The sequence below is a fragment of the Peromyscus maniculatus genome, chromosome 8, assembly GCF_049852395.1.
Source record: "Peromyscus maniculatus bairdii isolate BWxNUB_F1_BW_parent chromosome 8, HU_Pman_BW_mat_3.1, whole genome shotgun sequence".
In the NCBI taxonomy this organism is placed as follows: domain Eukaryota; kingdom Metazoa; phylum Chordata; class Mammalia; order Rodentia; family Cricetidae; genus Peromyscus; species Peromyscus maniculatus.
In genome coordinates, this window is record NC_134859.1 from 17,989,658 (window position 1) to 18,007,525 (window position 17,868).

Below are 17,868 nucleotides of genomic sequence, written 5' to 3' on the forward strand. Positions count from 1 at the left end.
AAAAAGGTTCAGCCCCTCAAATGGAGGCCTCAGAGAGGGTTGGCGAACACCCCAACTTAAAACAGCCGGCGGGGCTGGAGAGATGGCTCAGAGGTTAAGAGAGGTCCTGAGTTCAGTTCTGGACAACTACAAGGCTCACAACCACCTACAATGAGATCTGGTGCCCTCTTCTGGTAGACAGGGATACATGCAGAGAGAACACTGTATACATAATAAATAAATAAATAAATCCTTAAAAACAACAATAAAACAGGTGGCCTGGGGGAGGGGGCTAGGCGTAGCCGCAGAGGCCCAAGTAGGAATCGATGGGAGTGGCCTGGGCGAGCCCAGAGAGGCCTGGGAACAACACTCAAGAGGCGGGTGCGTGTGTGTGTGTGGGTGGGTGGGTGGGTGGGGTAAGGGGTAGGCTGCTAGGCAACCGGGTGCCACGCAGCTACAGGAGCCCGTGCGTTGCCTTGGCGGAAGTGACGCAATGTTGCCAGGCGGCTGTTGCTAGGCGTCGTGATGCGTGTCTTGCGTAGGACAGCGTCAGCCGAGGCGGGAAGCGCGAGCTGGGGCGCCATGGCCGGAGGTGGCGGTGCGCGCCCGGCGCACTGTCGTCTGGTCTCGCGTTCTGGGAGTTCCGGGCTGGAGGTCCCCCCTGCGTCACTGACCATTCCTCGCGCGGAAGCCCGTCCCGCTGGCGGAGGCGAAAGGTCGCGGCGCGCTGCCCTAGACCGGTGCTCGGGAGGCGTCCCTTCCCCTGCAGCTTGGCAGCACCCCTTCCTCAACGTATTCAGACACTTCAGGGTGGATGAGTGGAAACGGTCCAGCAAAGAGGGAGATGTGGCCGTGGTGACGGTACTGCCCGGGGGCCCTCCTGCTCCTGAGCCATCTTCGGGTGGGCACTCTGAGTGTCCTCCAGCTTTGCGCTGTGTGCAGCTCCTCTCTCTTTCTAGGACAAGGTCCTGAAGAGCGCCGTGTATCGCATCCGTGGGTCTGTTTCTTCCAGCAACTACATTCAGCTCCCCAGAACCAGCACCCAGTCTCTGGGGCTGACTGGGCGGTACCTGTATGTACTTTTCCGGCCCCTGCCTACCAAGCACTTCGTTATCCACCTGGATGTGTCCACCGAGGTGCTCAGATTGGAAGGAGGGCTGTGTGGTTTTGCTGCTGTTTATTCCCCCGGAATCTCCATCTAATGGCCTCGCTCTGCCTCACAGGACGGCCAGGTCATCCGTGTGTCTTTCTCCAACCTCTTTAAGGAGTTCAAGTCCTCTGCCACATGGCTTCAGTTCCCCTTTGTCTTCGAGACGAAGACGTCCAGAAGAGGTGGTGACACCTGGTTCAGGAGAGACAGCTTGAAAGCCTAGAATGGGATGGTGCAGGCCCAGCTGGGCTTGCGTGTGGCCTTGAGGACTGCTGGGGTCTGGGGCTGAGAGGGTTGCCACTGTGGAAACGGGGACACAAAACGAGCGGTACTGATGTTGCACCTGTCATACAGACCTGGCAGGTGTAGCTCCTCCTGACGTCCGCTGGACCTGCCTGCAGCTGGACCTGCATGACATTTTGATGTTCTATCTGAACCGGCACTATGGCCACCTCAAGAGCATCAGGCTGTGTGCCAGCCTATTAGTCAGAAACCTCTACACCAGTGATCTGTGCTTTGACCCCGGTAAGGCCCGCACTTCATGCTCCATCCTCATTAGAAGGCTGGAACCCTCCCCCAGCAGATGAGAGCCATACACCAAATGGCCTCAGTTCTAGAAGAAGCGTTGGGGCGGGCTGGTGGCCCAGCATCCACTGGCAGATGCCTGGTGTTGCATCTTGCCTGGATGGGAAAGGACAGGACAAACTCCCCTTGATCTAGAACAGCCCTGATCATTTTAGCTGTCACTGCCACTGAGGCCCGGCGTGCAAAGCTGCCTGTCAACCCCGTACCTCGAGAAATGGCCTTCCCAGTGCCAAAAGGGGAGAGCTGGCATGACCATTACATCCACGTTCGGTGAGCATTTCTGAACCTCTGGTGGTGAGTGGCCAAGGTAACCTTCAGCCCCACATACTGATTTTGCCTCTGCCTATGTTTGCCACCCATGAGGTTTCCAAGCGATGGCTCAAAAGCGCCTTATGAGCAGGTTGAGAAGAGCTGCCCCCCTCCAGAGGCAGGTAGGCTCGTGGCACTACATGGTGCATAGGGCTTGCTGGGAACAGGATCAGGGGATCCTGAGACGGGTTCAGTAGTGTGGAGATTGTAGCTGTTGTGGGCCCGGGGCAGCCTGGAGGTAGGCACAGAGAAGGGCCTAGCTGATGGTCATGTGAGCTTCCAGAACCACATGTAAGGTCTGTGCAAGCGGCAGCTGATCCTCAAGCTTTCCAGTTGGGAGGGGAGCTGCAGGGTCTGGGATAGAATGATGCAGTGTTTCTGGTGTGGTGTCCATAGAAGGGGGGGGCACCCCTTCCTGCACCTCTGCTGGCCTCCTGCAGACCCACTCTGGCTCTTTGCTCTGTTGCAGTCTTCTTAGGGCATGTGTCACGGCGTCCACCTCATCCAGTGGTCTTTGGCAAACCTTTGCTGAGCCGTGGGTCCCCTGTGGCCCAGATCTCTGGTCCCATATTGGTGAGTGCACTTGGGAAGGGCTAGGGAGCGGTGGCCCTAGGGTGCTGATGGCACATGTTCTGCTGCAGCCCTGCCAGGTCCCCCCAGCACCCAGACTCCTTCCAGAGGTCAGCCTGACCTACAAGCATCCAGAGGTCTCCAGTGTCCGTGCCTCCAGCATCCCTGGCCCACGTCCTTCAGCCTGGGACGAGGCCACTGATGCACACGCAGTGGTCAGGGGTAAACATGTACTTGCTGACAAATTGTCTGGGGTGCCCATGGCCCTTGAGGACCTCGGCTCCTGTAAGGTGAGTGCCCATCAGAAGGCATTTGGGCATTGGTGAGATGAGGTGCTGGCATTGGCAGGGTATGGCGTGAGTTCCTCGAATCTCATTTTGCATTTTCTATTTCAGCTCTTCCTCCCAGACCCAGTCCTGAGGCTCAAGGGAGTCATCGGTTTTGGGGGTCACAGCACCCAGTGGGTGAGGTTCTGAGGTCGTTGCCAGGCCTGTTCCCATTGGCTGGCGTGAGGGAGTTTTTGGAAAGGACAGATTCCTAGTCCTGTCTCGGGTCCTTTATTCTCTGTGCTCCTCAAGAAGCCCTGCCCTGTCCACATCTACTCATTCCTGTGTGGGCAAGTGGGGGTCAGGTCATGGTGTCCTCTGTTCATTTGGCAAGGTCTGACAGGTAATGACTGGACTAAAGGGCTCCCCAAGACCCAATAGCTCTGGGTGACATCTTTTTTTTTTTTTTTTTTTTTTTTTTTTTTTTTTTTTAAGATTTATTTATTTATGTATTTTGTGTGTGAGTGCTCTGTCTTCATGCACACTAGAAGAAGGTTCTGATCCCATTCCAGATAGATGGTTGTGAGCCACCATGTAGTTGCTGGGAATTGAACTCAGGACCTCTGGAAAAGCAGTCAAGTGCTCTTAACTGCTGAGCCATCTCTCCAGCCTGGGTTACATCTTAAAAATATATTTTTTTTAAGTTTATTTTATGTGTATGAGTGTTTGGCCTGCATGTACATATGTGTCCTGCAAGTGCTGGAAGGTCAGAAGAGGGCATTGGATACCCAGGAACTGAGTTATAGAGTTAGTTGTGAGCTGTGATGTGGGTGCTGAGAACTGAACCCTGGCTCTCTGTAAAAGCAACAAGTGCCTTATACGGCTGAGTCTCCAGCCCCATAAAGATTTGTTTCTGTGTATGTGTGTGCGCAAAAGCCCTCAGAGATCAGAAAAGGACATCAGATCCCCTGGACAAGAGTTACAGGCAGTTGTGAGTCACCACGTGGGTGCTTGGAACAGAACTTGAGTCCTCTGCAGGAGTAGTTAGCCCCCTTTCCTGCTGAGCTGTCTCTCCAGCCCCAGTTACATCTTTAGACCTTCTGTGAGTGGAGCTTTCTCAGACCCAGACTAGACCTGTTGGAATGGGCTGTGATGTGGAATGTTGGCTCCAGCATATGCATGGGCTTCTAGGGAAAGCCTCAGCTAGAAAGGAGTAGTGTTTCCCTCCTTCCTGCCCACCAAGGACCCTGGGCACTCACCAGGCCTTTCTGGGGAGGATCTCTGAGCCTTTGATCTTTTGCTACCAAGATTGCCAATCTCTTAATGCTGAAGGGCCTTAGTTGTCTTTTCCACAAATGCCTGTGATGGGAGGGACAGATGTGTCTCTGGGTGGCCAGATGCCTGTGTGTGTGTGTGTGTGTGTGTGTGTGTGTGTGTGTGTGTGTGTGTGTTTGCGCTTGTGCGCGCTCACGTGCCAGCTTCCCCTTCTAAGCAGCCAAGATGGACTTGGCTGGGTTTCTGTGGGTGACTTTGGTTCTGGCCTTCATGTGCTAGGCCCTGTGGACCAAAGATGGCGAGTCTGTTGTTTACCCCTGCCACGCAGTCATCGTCGTCCTACACGTTGATACTAGACAGCAGAGATTTTTCCTTGGCCACACAGACAAGGTACCTGCCCCCTGGGCCTGGGTGGGGAGAGCTGAACCTACCGGCTGTATACCCTTCTTCTTTATTATGTTTCCCCAGGTCTCTGCCCTGGCACTTGATGGGAATGATACCCTGCTAGCCTCAGCCCAAGTGCAGCCTCCCAGCATGGTGCGTCTCTGGGACTTCCAGACTGGGGGATGCCTGTCCCTCTTCCGAAGCCCACTGCACACCATCTGCTCCCTCAGGTGCGGCAGCCTTGGGACAGGGCAACGGCAGTGGGAGTGGGGGGTGCTCAGAGGCTGCTGACCTCATCTTCCACATCCACAGCTTCTCCGGCAGTGGGGCGCTGCTCTGCGGAGTGGGCAAGGACAAGCACGGGAAGACGGTAATGTCACCAAAACTGGTGCAGGAGGTGGGCCTGCCGCTTGGAGAGTGAGCTCCACCCAGCCTCTGCTTTTAACGCTTTTGTTTATGTTTGTGTCTGTTTATTAAAGTGCTACGCATGCCTTGCTTTAAGATGGGGCTGGAGAAGCTGGGCAGTGGTGGCACACGCCTTTAATCCCAGCACTCGGGAGGCAGAGCCAGGTGGATCTCTGTGAGTTCGAGGCCAGCCTGGGCTACCAAGTGAGTCCCAGGAAAGGCTCAAAGCTACACAGAGAAACACTGTCTCGAAAAACAAAAAAACAAAAAAACAAACAAACAAACAAACAAAAAAAAAAGATGGGGCTGGAGAGATGACTCTGGTTAAGAGCACAGGCTGTTTTTCCAGAGCCCCCGGGTTCATTTCCAAATAATCAACATGGCGGCTCACGATTGTCTGGATTCCCCCAGTCCCAGGGGATCCAATGCCTTCTTCTGGCCTCTATGGGCACTGCTTATACATATATTTAGACAAACACTAAAGTACATAAAATAAAAATAAAATCTTTTTTAAAAAAGAGAGAGTCAAGATGGGCTGGGTGGGTGACACATTCCTTTTGTTTTGTTTGAGACAGGGTTTCTCTGTAATAGCCCTGGCTATCCTGGAACTTGTGCTGTAGACCTGGCTGGCCTCGAACTCACAGGGATCCTCTTACCGCTCTCTGCCTCTGAGTACTGGGTTTAAAGCCCTAGCCTTGGGGAGGCAGAGGCAGGTGGGCGTGTGTCTAGGCCAGTATGGTCTACAGAGTGAGCTCCAGGCCAGCTAGGGCTACACACTCTAAATCTGTATTTCAATGTTTCGTGGGCAGTCAGCTGCTCTGAAGTGACCCAGTGCTTCAATGTGGACTGCCTCTGAATGCTGGGACTCCCATCCAGGGCCTCCCTCACACGTTAGACAGTTAATTGCCTTGCCACTGAAATATTCCCAGCCTCAGTCAGATGTTTTGCGTACATCTGTAGACAGCTTCAGTTGCACTGTGCAGACTTGACATCCAGGGACAGATTCTGTGTCGGGGGAAAGCCTCTGGCTCTTGAGGGCCTGGAGCCTCAACTAGGCCTTTCACTTCAGGGCAGGGCCAGGCAAAGATCTCACAGAGCTGATGTCTGCACCTGGAGCTCATTGTGGGTTTGTTGCAGGTGGTGGTGGCCTGGGGCACAGACCAGGTGGGCCTTGGTGGCGAGGTAGCGGTTCTTGCAAAGGTGCACACTGATTTTGATATTCAGAGCTTCCGGATTGCCTTTTTTGATGAAACCAGGTGATGTGGCCAGGCTGTATGGTACTGGGACAGGGTTTGTTGGGCCTTGCGCCCCTCTGCTCCACCTTGCTTACTCCTCCATGCCTACAGGATGGCGTCCTGTGGTAGGGGCAGTGTGCGGCTGTGGCGCCTGCGGGGTGGTGCCCTGCGCTCCTGTGCTGTAGACCTAGGGGAGTACTGTACGCTGGAGCTCACTGACCTTGCCTTTGCACAGGCCCCGGATGGCCACCGGGCGCCCTCGGCCAGCATACTGTGAGTGCCTGCCTTTGCTGTTACAGCCCACCCTCAAGGTACCTTGAGTACTCTGCCTCATCTGTTGCCTTCCTTGGGCAGCTTTGTGTGTAGCCACAGCGGCCACATTCTGGAGATTGACCACCAGCACATGGCTGTGCATCACATCCGCCGCCTGCTGCCCGCACAGCCCCCTGCTGTCCCGCTCACCGAGAAGCAGGACTTCAGCTTAGGTAAGTGGGCCCCCGTCCCTGGGGGAAGTGACGACACACTGAGGTGCTGATGCCTGCCCTTCCCAGGGTCCGGCATTGCCATCAGCAGCCTCAGCGTCTCTACTGCCACGTGTGCCGTGGGCTCTGAGGATGGCTACCTGCGACTCTGGCCCCTGGACTTTTCCTCGGTGCTCCTAGAGGCCGGTGAGACTGCGGATGTCTCTGTCCTAGCTTGGGGAGGGCTGGCCCTGCCGCAGGGGAGGTTGGGATCCTCTGGCTCTGGTTTGGGCTACACTGTTCTTGGTCTGGACAGGGAGTTGTGAGGTCGGGGCTGTCCTGAGTCTGCTGTCTGTCACTACAGTGCTGGGTTCACAGGGGCTTTGGGGGCAGTGGCTAGTGGGCGGGATACTCTCAAAACCCTGGTGACCCCGGCAGCAACAGAACATGTGGTCTGTGCCTTGGGACCTCAGTGCCCACAGAGTGTGGTGTGAGCTTTCTTGAGTTGGTTCTGGAACTTGCTGGGTCCCGGAGGCTGCTGACCCATCCTTCCCACAGAGCACGACGGCCCTGTCGGTTCGGTCTCCTTCAGTCCCGATGGCCTGCGTGTGCTGTCCACCACCACCTCAGGCCACCTGGGCTTCCTGGACGTCCCCTCCCGGGAGTACACGGTGCTGGCCCGCTCCCACATGGCCCCGGTGCTGGCGCTGTCTACAGAACAGAACCGGGGACAGATGGCCACTGTGTCCCTTGACCACACTGTTCGCATCTGGGATCTGGCTACCCTCCAACAGGTGGGCAGTGGCCAAAGGCAGTCGGGCTAGGGCCAGATGCCACACTGAGAGGCTCTGGGCAGGGGGACTCACAGGGAGTTTGACCCTTCCAGCCCAGTCTCTGGAACTCGGTGTTAAAATCACATAGGGTACCCTTGCCTCTCGGGTTCTCTGGGCCCCTCCCACCCACCCTTCATGGTGGCCTCCCCCTCCAGCTGTATGACTTCTCGTCCCCTGGTGAAAGCCCTTGTGCCGTCGCTTTCCACCCCACATCGCCAAACTTCTTCTGTGGCTTCAGCAGTGGGGCTGTACGCTCCTTCAGCCTGGAGGACTCTGGAGTCCTGGTAGAACACACGTGAGTGCCCCCAGGGGACCCGGGCTTGCACACCAGCAGTGAGTGTGGAGGCTGAGGAGCTCTGTGGGACCCCGAGTGGGGAGGACCCTTTGCAGGAAAGCCAGTGCCCCGTGAAGCCCATCTTAGCTCCCAGGACCGAGGTCAGTGAGTGTCCCGTGTGTGGTGCAGGCGACACCGAGGGGCCATCACCAGCCTGGTCATCACCCCTGACGGCAGATTCCTGTTCAGCTCCTGCTCTCAGGGCTCCCTGGTCCAGTACAACTGTGCCGTCTCCCGATGCTGCGTCCTACGTGTGGCAGGTCAGGCTCCTAGCCATTCCCACTGGCTCCACGCACTGCGGAAACCTGTCTTAGTTAGCTTCCCATTGCTGTGGTGAAGACCACGACCAAGAGCGACTCGGGGAAGAGGGTTTATTCATGCCACAGCTTACACTCCCTCCAGGGAAGGCGGGACAGGAGATTGAGGGGGGGAGCTGAAGCAAATGCCATGAAGGAGGACTGCTCACTAGCTTGCTGCCCGGGGCTTGCTCATCCTGCTTTCTCACACAGCCAGGATCACCTGCCCGAAAGTGGCACTGTCAGGATGGGCTGGGCCTTCCTATGTCAGTCACTAATCAAAGACATGTTCCGCCGGGCATGCAGGCAGAGCTCTGTGAGTTCGAGGCCAGCCTGGTCTACAGAGTGAGATCCAAGACAGGCTCAGAGCTACACAGAGAAACCCTGCATTGAAAAACCAAAGGAAGGAAGGAAGGAAGGAAGGAGGGAGGGAGGGAGGGAGGGAGGAAGGAAGGAAGGAAGGAAGGAAGGAAGGAAGGAAGGAAGGAAGGAAAGAAAATGTCCCCACAGAGGCCAGCCTGGTCTACAGATTGAGATCCAGGACAGGCTCAGAGCTACACAGAGAAACCCTGCATTGAAAAACCAAAGGAAGGAAGGAAGGAAGGAAGGAAGGAAGGAAGGAAGGAAGGAAGGAAGGAAGGAAAGAAAATGTCCCCACAGAGGCCAGCCTGGTCTACAGATTGAGATCCAGGACAGGCTCAGAGCTACACAGAGAAACCCTGCCTTAAAACCAAAGGAAGGAGGGAGGGAGGGAGGGAGGGAGGGAGGGAGAAAGGAAGGAAGGAAGGAAGGAAGGAAGGAAGGAAGGAAGGAAGGAAGGAAGGAAGGAAGGAAGGAAAGAAGGAAAGAAAATGTCCCCACAGATTTCCTTATAGGCAGGTCTGATAGAGGCATGTTCTCAGTTGACGTTCCCTCTTCCCAGATGATCTTTGCTGTTTCGAGTTTACAAAAATATCTAACTAGAGCAGGACATTGCTTCCACACTCAGGGCCTATGTAATGCTATGTGCCAAGGAGGGGTCTCTGAACCCTCTTCACAAGCCAAGGGTCAGTAAGGGTCTGTGCCTACTCCACTGTAGAAGGTGGGCAGCCTGGGCACCAGGAAAGGAGAGACCCGTTAAAAGGGCATCTATGCCTTTGATGATCCTCCTTGACTTATGCCTGCCTGATCATGGCCTGTGAGAACTGGTGAGCTCAAGTGCATGTTTTGTGGAAGCTGTAGAGGGCCTGTGTACGCTGCAGGGGGGATGGGATTAAATGTCTCCCGTCACACCTGCTGACCCACTGCTCTGTGCCGCTGCAGCCAACACGGTATATCAGGATGGCCGCCCCAACCCCAGTATTCTGGCAGTCAGTGGAGACAGCTGCCGGCTGGCCTTTGTGGGCCCCTCTAAGTGCATGGTGACAGTCATGGAGTCAGCCTCCTTGGACGAGGTGAGTGTGGGACCTCCTAGGTCAGGGCTTCTGCCTGGCTAGATGGAGTATAAAGTGGTCCAGGGGTAGGTGAGAGACTGCAGTTGCTCAGGAGCAGTCGCAGGCCTATCTACGATGCTAAGGGATCCTGGGCTCACCATGCTCCAAAAGGTCAGCTTCCTATGTGGGGCTATGCCTGGGTACCCAGGAGGTGCCACTACCTGAAGCCACTTCCCTCCCAAGCTCTGGGTGGTGCCCACTAAACCTGGAGCTGGAGCCTTAGTGGTCACTTGTCCCTCCAGCTACTACATGTTGACGTCAGCACCCTAAACCTGGCCAGCAACCACCTGGACTGGGCTGTGGCCGTCTGCTTCAGCCCTGGGGACTCAGGCCATCTGCTGGTGTCCACATCCTCTAACAAGATTGTGGTACTGGATGCTGTGTCGGGACACGCTCTCCGGAAGGTGAGTCATGGGACTGTAGGCAGCCGGCCTGCGGATCCTTCGCTGTTCCTGCAGCCTGGCCCCCAGTGCCCACGGCGCCACCACAAAGGGGCGTCTTTGAGAGAACTGTATTCTAGTTTTCCAGTGTCCGCTCCAGAGCCTGCTCCTCTCTGGCTCTTAGTGAGGATTCGAGTTTGCTGCTGGCAGCCACTGGCCGGACCATTACAGTGTGGGATTACCCAGCACAGGGAAACTCTGGGTGCCAGGTATGTGCTGTGGGCAGCAAGAGGCTGAGGAGCCCCGTGGAGGATCAAGGGAGGGAAGGCAGGGACTGGAAGGATGGAAGGTGATGTGCAGAACCCTCTGCCTGCTGAGGCCAAATGCTACATGGGGATACCTAGATCCTGGGAGCACACGATCCTGGACATGCTCCGGGTCCACAGGGATGTGACGCTTGCTCTCCCTAGGTATACATTGGCCACTCTGAGCCTGTGCGTGCTGTAGCCTTCACCCCTGATCAGCAGCAGGTCCTCAGCGTGGGGGACGCCATCTTCCTCTGGGATGTCCTGGCCGCCCCTGAGAGGCAAGTGTCTGCCCTTCACCATGTCTGCGTGGGCCTTCTGCTGGCTGGCCCCTGACACCTTTTCTTCTTCTCAGTGACCCAAGTGAACCTGGGGCCCCCCCAGTCCATGAGGCCGGTGAGTGACCCAGGCTTAGCTGGAGGGTGCAGCAGCGTTAGTTGGTGTGGAGCTGACACTGGGTTGGGCATCCTCTCCCATGCCTGATGTGTCTGTCGTCACCACAGAGACTGCCTCCCTAACAGACGGATCGGATATGTCCAGCCCTTATACAGTCTTTCTGTCTTCAGGCTCCAGTGCAGGACAGCTGGAGGACCTGGCATCTGGGGCCTGTGGACTCCCACGACAGCAAGTGCCCATACCATCTCTGGCATCCCCATCCCCACTGGGTGTCCATGACAGGCCCTTTGAAGGCAGCGCTGGTAATGCTTGGGTCCTGGGCAGGTCTGGGTGTACATGGGCTCCGTGTGTACCTTGGTGCTGATTCTGGAGTGATGTCAGGCCAGGTAGCTGTTTTCTTCTTCTTCTTTTTTTCTTTCAAGACAGGGTCTCACGATAAAGCTCTGTAGACCAGGCTGGCCTCGAACTCACCGAGATCTGCTTGTCAGGATTAAAGCCATGGGCCACCATATCTAGCTGTTTCCCTCTTCTTGTTGGCTCTAACCTAGGCACCTTCTCCACATCGGATGAGGAAGGGCCCTGTGAGGAAAACCATGTTTCTGAGGCATTCCTTCAGGCCCAGGCGCCGACCCCACCTGTGCTCCTGGAGAGGGAGGCCAGTGGAGCGGGGGATGGTCCTCGGGAGGCTGCAAAGGGCTCTTGGGCACCAGCTGCAGCTCCTTATCACCGCAGCCAGACCGGTAAGCAGGTGGCCCCAGGCAGGGAGAGGCCTCTGTCAGGGCAGTTTGGGGCTTGTGGTGATCTTTCCTGAAAGATGAATTGAGGTCACCTCCAGGACTCTGGGGATCCTGTGTACCTCCGGTGGGTGGAACACAGCTCTCGGTCTAGCGGGGTTGGGAGGCTTTGTGTCTGGGAAGGGGTCTCAGATGGTAGTGGGCTGTTCCTATGGCCTCCTCCTTCTCCTCTCAGGTGAATGGAGCCTTTGGAGAGTCAAGGCTGGGCTCCCAACCCGTCCGGACTCCTACAAGCACTTCACAGCTCGATATAAGGCCTCTACACGGGTCAAGGTTGGCATCACACCATACTGCCACTCTGGGGTTTCTGAGAGTCCTCCTCTCTGGTGAATGTGGGCCTCCCAGCCTTCCCTGGGGTCTCTTGGGTCTTGTTCCCAGAGGGGTAGCTCTCACTCCATCCTGCGTCCACACACCCTCCATCCTGCAGCATATGTACTCAGCCTGCTGGTGCTCTGCTGATCCTCCCTCTGTCGCACAGTGCTGCCCCTCTCTGGCCCCTCCACACTCCAGGATCATCAAGTTGCTAGTTCCTGTGGCTCCATGTGTCCCACCCGTCTCCCTGTTATACCCTGGGTCCCTTACCTGACCGCTGTGTATCTCCAGCCAGCTTCCCCATGTAGTTTTGGGGCCAGCTGTGCTGATGGCCAGCTTTCCGGGTCTGCTTCCTTGTAGAGTGTCTCCTTCCCTCCTGCTGGCAGGGAGCAGCTGCGCCTGAAGGCCGTTGTGGGCTACAACGGGAACGGGCGGGCCAACATGGTCTGGCGGCCCAATACAGGTAAGGCTGCCATGCCCAGTCTCATCCTCCAGGGCGGGTCCTCCAGAGCAAGTGAACGCTGGATGTCAGTTGAAGCTTCTGGAGTGCAGGGCCCTGGCACCTGCCCTCCCTAGTTTTGTGCCAAGGCCCCATGAGGTCTGACTGCCAGCAGTGACAGGGACATGGGCGTTTTCCTTGCCTGCAGGCTTCTTTGCCTACACGTGTGGTCGGCTGGTGGTGGTTGAGGACCTACATTCTGGCACCCAGCAGCACTGGCTTGGCCATCCCCAGGAGATCTCCACTCTGGCACTCAACCAGGATGGCCAGGTGCGTACCCTGCCCATGTCCGTGGGCACAGGGTACACATAGCTTGTCCTAGCTCAGCATGAAGGACACTGTCCCAGCCTCTCCTCCATTCAGCAAGGGCAGGCATACCTGGCTGCCTTCCTCCACTGACCACTCACCTTCCTGCCCGCAGGTCTTGGCCTCTGCCTCCTGCTGTGGCAACACAGCTGCCCGCTGTCAGATCCGAATTTGGGATGTGCCCAAAGGCCTCTGTCAGCACGTCCTTTCCCACCATGACACAGCTGTACAAGCTCTGGCCTTCTCACCAGATGATGAGTTCCTTGTGACACTGGGTAGGTGGCCTTGGGTAGGCAGAGAAAAGGCAGGCTTCTGAGGAGCTAATGGCGGGACAATGCCTGACATCCCTGTCTTGTGTCCTCAGGGGACTATGCTGACCTCACCCTTGCCTTGTGGAGCATGGCCACCTATGAACTCCTGTCATCTACTCGCCTCCCAGAGCCTGTGCATGGTGTGGCCTTCAACCCCTGGGATGCCAATGAGCTCATCTCTGTGGGCACAAGTGCCATTACCTTCTGGCTCCTGCAGCACCATGGGACAGACACCAGCTTCCAGGTACCAGGCTGCTGGCTGAGGTCTCCCTTCCTTCCTCCCTCCCTCCCTCCCTCCCTCCCTTCCTTCCTTCCTTCCTTTCTTTCTTTTTTTTCTTTAAATTTTATTTTATGTGCATTGGTGTTTTGCCTGCATGTATATCTGTGTGACGGTGTCAGATCCCTTGGAACTGGAATTACAGACAGTTGTGAGCCGCCATGTGGTTGCTGGGAATTGAACCCAGGTCCTCTGGAAGAGCAGCCAGTGCTCTTAACTGCTGAGCCATCTCTCCAAGCCTGAGGTGTTTCATGGGCAACTTTACAGGATGGAGTCTGGTTGCCTCAGGACATCACTGACCCACAGCCACACTTGTGCTCTGTCAGGTACACCGAGAACCAGTCCCTGAGGAACTGCGGACATCCGAGTTGACCTCACTCTGCTATGGGGCCAGCCCCCTGCTCTACTGTGGCTCCAGCTCTGGCCAGGTCTGTGTCTGGGACACTGGCACTGGCCGCTGCTTCCTGGCCTGGGAGGCTGATGAAGGCGAGATTGGTGAGTGCCCAACAACCTCTCTGGCCCTCCAACTGGACTAGCTCTTGCAACCTGGGGGGTGGGCATCTCATACCCACCCTGTCTTCTAGGAGTGCTGCTGTGCTCGGGTTCGAGACTGGTCAGTGGAAGTAACACAAGAAGGTTGCGCCTTTGGGCTGTGGGGGTTGTGCCAGAGCTGAGGCGCAAGGGCTCAAGTGCCAGGTGAGCTGCCGCGGGCCTCTGTCCTGTACCATTCCCTTGAGATTTGGCGGCAAAGTCTCAAGTTCTTGATGGATCCTGCAGGCCAGCACTCCTGTAGCAAAGCTCTCAAGTGAAGGCTGCCCTACGGATCTGTCATCAGCTGGGGCCCTCCTTGAGAATCCACTCCGGCCTAGCAGGGGCCTTGCAGACCAAGGAGATGGGCTTGAAGCCCTGGGCTCTGTAGGGTCTTGGTTCCTTTACCCATGAGAACTCAGCACCCCGGGCTGCTGGTTCTCCCAATCACCTGGTGCACTCAGCTGGCTCGTGTCTCCAGCCTCAAGATTCCCTTCCCCTATTCTTTTAGATCCAGTTCTGTTCTAATGGAGCGTGAGCTGACCCTGGATGGGGCTGTTGTGAGTGCCAGCTTTGACAGTGGCATGGACATGGGTGTAGTGGGCACCACAGCTGGCACACTCTGGTACATCAGCTGGACAGAGGGCACTAGCACCCGCCTCATCAGTGGCCACAGGAGCAAGGTGAGCTTGCTGGGCTATTAAGGAAGACAGGATTTCACCCCAGACAAGGCAGGCTAGGGCAGCAAGTCCATTTACGACCCTCCTCTTCGCCCTAATCATCCTGTCTTCAGCTCATAGTGATACTTAGGGAGACTCAAGTGGGCTCTTGAGGCCAGGCATCGGATCTGTGTGCTGGGGCCCTGGCCGGCTCTGCAGTGTTTCTAGGTCCTTGCTAGTGGTTCTGTTTTACTTTCCTTTCTTGTAACTTGTTAAAGACCCCACATCACCTGCTTAGCACTTGCCGTAGGCTCCTCTCTTGACATCATCAGGGTCCTACTGTGGACTCCAGCTGGCTGGAGGCTCCAGCAGGTTCTAGCTGGATCTGCTCAGATGCAGTTGGAACTGATCTGGGTGTTTCAGGTGTGGTCAGATCTAGGGCCAGGCCAGTCAGTTGATGGGAGTGTCTGGATTTCTTCGTGCCTGACAGTCACGTGACAGACCCTGCGTGTGGCCTGTATCAGGCTCCCTTCCCTGCCCATTAGCCCTCCAGGTTCGTCTAGGCTGTGTGTCATGCTCCTATCCTTCCTGTGCCAGTCTCCTGTTGTTCCAATACCCAGCATGCTCTCCCTCCCACAAGTTTGGGTCTTGAGCCCTTGAGCTGTGTTGGCCGTCCTGACTGCTTTCCGGCACTAAGGGTTGATAGGAGTTCCAGGCCATGATATGAACCTCATGAGCCCACTGCTGGGTCAGCTGAATGGAGCTGGAGATGGGACCCAGGCCCCCTGAGCACCCCCTAACCCTGAATTTTTTCTAGAAGTCACGTATCAGTTTACACTGAATTTCATTGCTTCCTGGCCACCTTCCTCCAAAGATCCTGATTCTCAGTGGTGCCCACAAGATACATATCTGTTTTCTCCATCAAGACATTCAACAACCTGAAGAAAACAAAAAACCATAAAGCCACTCATGTCACGGGCACTGGAGACAGTGCCTGCTGGAGACACGTGGTCATGTTATATATTTTAGGTTCTGTCAATGTTTCCCATGGGTTTCCAAGTCTCACCTACTGATCAGGTCATCCCCAAGTCTAGGAGAATAACATGCACCTTCACATGGAGGGGGGTGGGTCAAGTAGACTTGGGCAGAAGACAGATGTTCCTATGTGGGCAGCCTGGTGCTGGAGACCAGGGTAGGAAAGGCCCAGCTGGGCATCCCCTCAGCCATACTGGGTCCCACAGGTAAACGAGGTGGTCTTCAGCCCCAGCGAGTCTCACTGTGCCACTTGTGGCGAGGATGGGAGCGTGAGGGTATGGTCTTTGGCCAGCATGGAGCTGGTGATCCAGTTCCAAGTGCTGAACCAGGTAGGTGGGGAGTTCTGGGGGGTCAGCGTGTGCTCAAAGCAGAGCCCAGGTCATGTGCTGTGCTCCCACGGGCTGAAGCGGGTTCCTTGTCACCTCCCTGGGGAAAATGCTGATTTTCCCCACCATGGGACACTAGAGCTGTCTCTGCCTTGCGTGGACCCCCCCATCCTGCGGACGCCCAGAGCAGCAGCAGGTGGTGGCAGGCTACAGTGATGGCACACTTCGAGTCTTCAGCATCTCTCGTACTGCAATGGAGCTCAAGATGCACCCGCACCGGACTGCTCTGACAGCCATTGCCTTCTCCACTGATGGTAAGGAGATGGCGCCGCAGAGGGATGTGCCAACTGCATCTGGCCCACATCACACTTCAGGGCCTAGGCTCAGCTCACAGCGTGGCAACATAGTCTCCATCTGGCACAGGTCAGACCATCCTATCTGGAGACAAGGATGGGCTTGTGGCTATAAGCCGCCCCTGTACAGGAATGACCTTCCGAGTACTCAGTGACCACCGGGGTGCTCCCATCTCTGCTATCCAGAGCACGAGCAAAGAGGTAAGGCAACCTCAGGTGACGCTGGGAAGAGGTCTGGGGTGCTGTGGGCAGTTGGCAGGTTCTCACATCCCTCATTTCTCCCAGTATGAAGACCTAGGGGTAGAGGGTGGAGAACTGTGGCTGGCCGCGAGCGGGGACCAGCGGGTCAGCATCTGGGCCTCTGACTGGCTCCGGGACCGCTGTGAGCTCCTGGAGTGGTTGAGCTTCCCTGCACCTGCCACCTCGGAGGTGAGAGTTCCAGGGGCGTGTGGGTGGGGATTGGGGCCTGCACGCTCAACACAGCACCCTGTTTCTCACAGGCTCTGGGCCTCCTGCCCCCGTCTCTTGCTGCCTTCTGCCCTTGGGACAGGGCGACACTGGTGTGCGTGGGCCTTGGCGCACATGAAGAGGTGCTGTTCTACAGTCTCCGCCAGAAGCAGGTTTGTGCGCTCATGACGGATGCTGCATTGTAGGTGGGCATCACACCCAGGGCTATTCATCGCAGGGCCATAAGGTCATGGAGCCTGGGCAGTGTCCCTAGCAGGAGTCCCCAGCGTCACGCTGTCTGCTGTCTTCCTACAGGTAGTGCAGAAGACACCGCTGCCCTTCTTTGCCATGTCCCTGAGCCTGTCCCCAGGGGCCCAGCTCATGGTGGTTGGCTTTGCTGGTGAGTGCTGGTAGACACGCTTGTGCTGTTTTGGGGGATGGCAAACTGGCTCACCCACTCTTCACCTCTGTGTCTTGGGGCTCCCTCTCTCTGAAGAGCGTGGAGTCATAGACCCAAAGAGGGCCTAAGCTCAAAGGCAAGGTGCAAGTTACCAACTGCAGCACCTGCACTCCGCAAATACGGCCGCTTTGGTGGCCTTTGGCCATAGCAGGGGTGGGGATATGGAGATTGATCATGGCCTTGACTCCACTCAGCAAGGTTCCCTGGTGCCAGCACTGCGTCAGGCCGGGGGCACGAGAGGATTGGGCATCCCTCTGGATGCTGCCTGGCCCTCACCTTGTCATCTACCCACAGAATGCATGCTGAGGCTCCTAGACTGTGTGTCAGGGACTGCCCAGGACTTTGAAGGCCATGATGACTCAGTACACCTGTGTAGGTTCACCCCGTCTGGCAAACTGCTCTTCACAGCTGCTCACAATGAGATCCTGGTGTGGGAAGTCACCAGCCCCTGAACTATTGCTAGGATCATAGGCAGAAAAGCCAGGCTGTGGATTGCTGTATGCTGAGCCAGGATGGCTGGGACAGGCTCCGGGACTGCACTGTCTTGAATGTGGGTGACCTGAACAGCTTTAAGGAGGCTGAGGGTATGGCAATGTCTTAGAATGTGTGAAGACATGGATTTGATCCCCAGAATCACTCCCCGCCACACACACACAGAAGACTTAGTGTACTGGGAAGGTTTTTCCGCACAAGGTTGTTTTATTGTTTTTATTTTGTACAGTTTAAATAAATAAAAGCTGGCATTTGTTCTGTTGATACATTGTTTTATTATTGCCCCATAAGTTGCATCTCTGCATCACTTCTGTTCTGCGCTCAGCCTTTGCCCCCACCCCAGTCCTGCCCTTTGTCCAGCCTTGCTCACCACTGGCCTGTCCACCAGAGAGACTTACAGGGCCCAAGAGCACTGGCTGCACAATCTGCAGTGT

General features: G+C 56.2%; 1 protein-coding gene across 2 annotated transcripts; it reads left to right on the forward strand.

Moving 5' to 3' along the window:
- The first annotated feature begins 471 nt into the window (after window positions 1-471).
- Wdr90 (WD repeat domain 90) lies at window positions 472-17,698 on the forward strand. Of its 2 annotated transcripts, none has more exons than XM_015997563.3 (41): window positions 472-840; window positions 939-1,115; window positions 1,203-1,311; window positions 1,484-1,654; window positions 1,870-1,984; window positions 2,078-2,145; window positions 2,493-2,596; window positions 2,665-2,883; window positions 2,989-3,057; window positions 4,414-4,524; window positions 4,603-4,748; window positions 4,831-4,888; window positions 6,061-6,179; window positions 6,270-6,431; window positions 6,513-6,643; window positions 6,710-6,826; window positions 7,178-7,413; window positions 7,608-7,747; window positions 7,916-8,046; window positions 9,385-9,515; window positions 9,797-9,958; window positions 10,075-10,203; window positions 10,405-10,520; window positions 10,595-10,635; window positions 10,806-10,937; window positions 11,184-11,375; window positions 11,605-11,702; window positions 12,102-12,204; window positions 12,389-12,510; window positions 12,662-12,821; window positions 12,911-13,101; window positions 13,461-13,629; window positions 13,719-13,830; window positions 14,174-14,345; window positions 15,563-15,685; window positions 15,822-15,996; window positions 16,106-16,236; window positions 16,321-16,464; window positions 16,536-16,655; window positions 16,798-16,882; window positions 17,237-17,698. In XM_015997563.3, exons 1-41 carry the CDS (start codon window positions 505-507, stop codon window positions 17,392-17,394), a joined length of 5,685 nt encoding a protein of 1,894 aa, XP_015853049.2. In that variant the 5' UTR covers window positions 472-504; the 3' UTR covers window positions 17,395-17,698. The 2 variants fall into 2 exon arrangements, 1 of the variants encoding a protein (XP_015853049.2); XR_013053207.1 differs by having other exon boundaries at window positions 473-840; window positions 16,519-16,655.
- The last annotated feature ends 170 nt before the right edge of the window (window positions 17,699-17,868 follow it).

Excerpts from the sequence above, each read along its gene's own strand:
- Wdr90 (XM_015997563.3), top strand. The coding sequence starts at position 505 with ATGCGTGTCTTGCGTAGGACAGCGTCAGCCGAGGCGGGAAGCGCGAGC. Across the intron at positions 2,146-2,492 it reads CTGCCCCCCTCCAGAGGCAG|TCTTCTTAGGGCATGTGTCA; the intron begins GTAGGCTCGTGG and ends GCTCTGTTGCAG. Across the intron at positions 2,884-2,988 it reads AGGACCTCGGCTCCTGTAAG|CTCTTCCTCCCAGACCCAGT; the intron begins GTGAGTGCCCAT and ends TTTCTATTTCAG.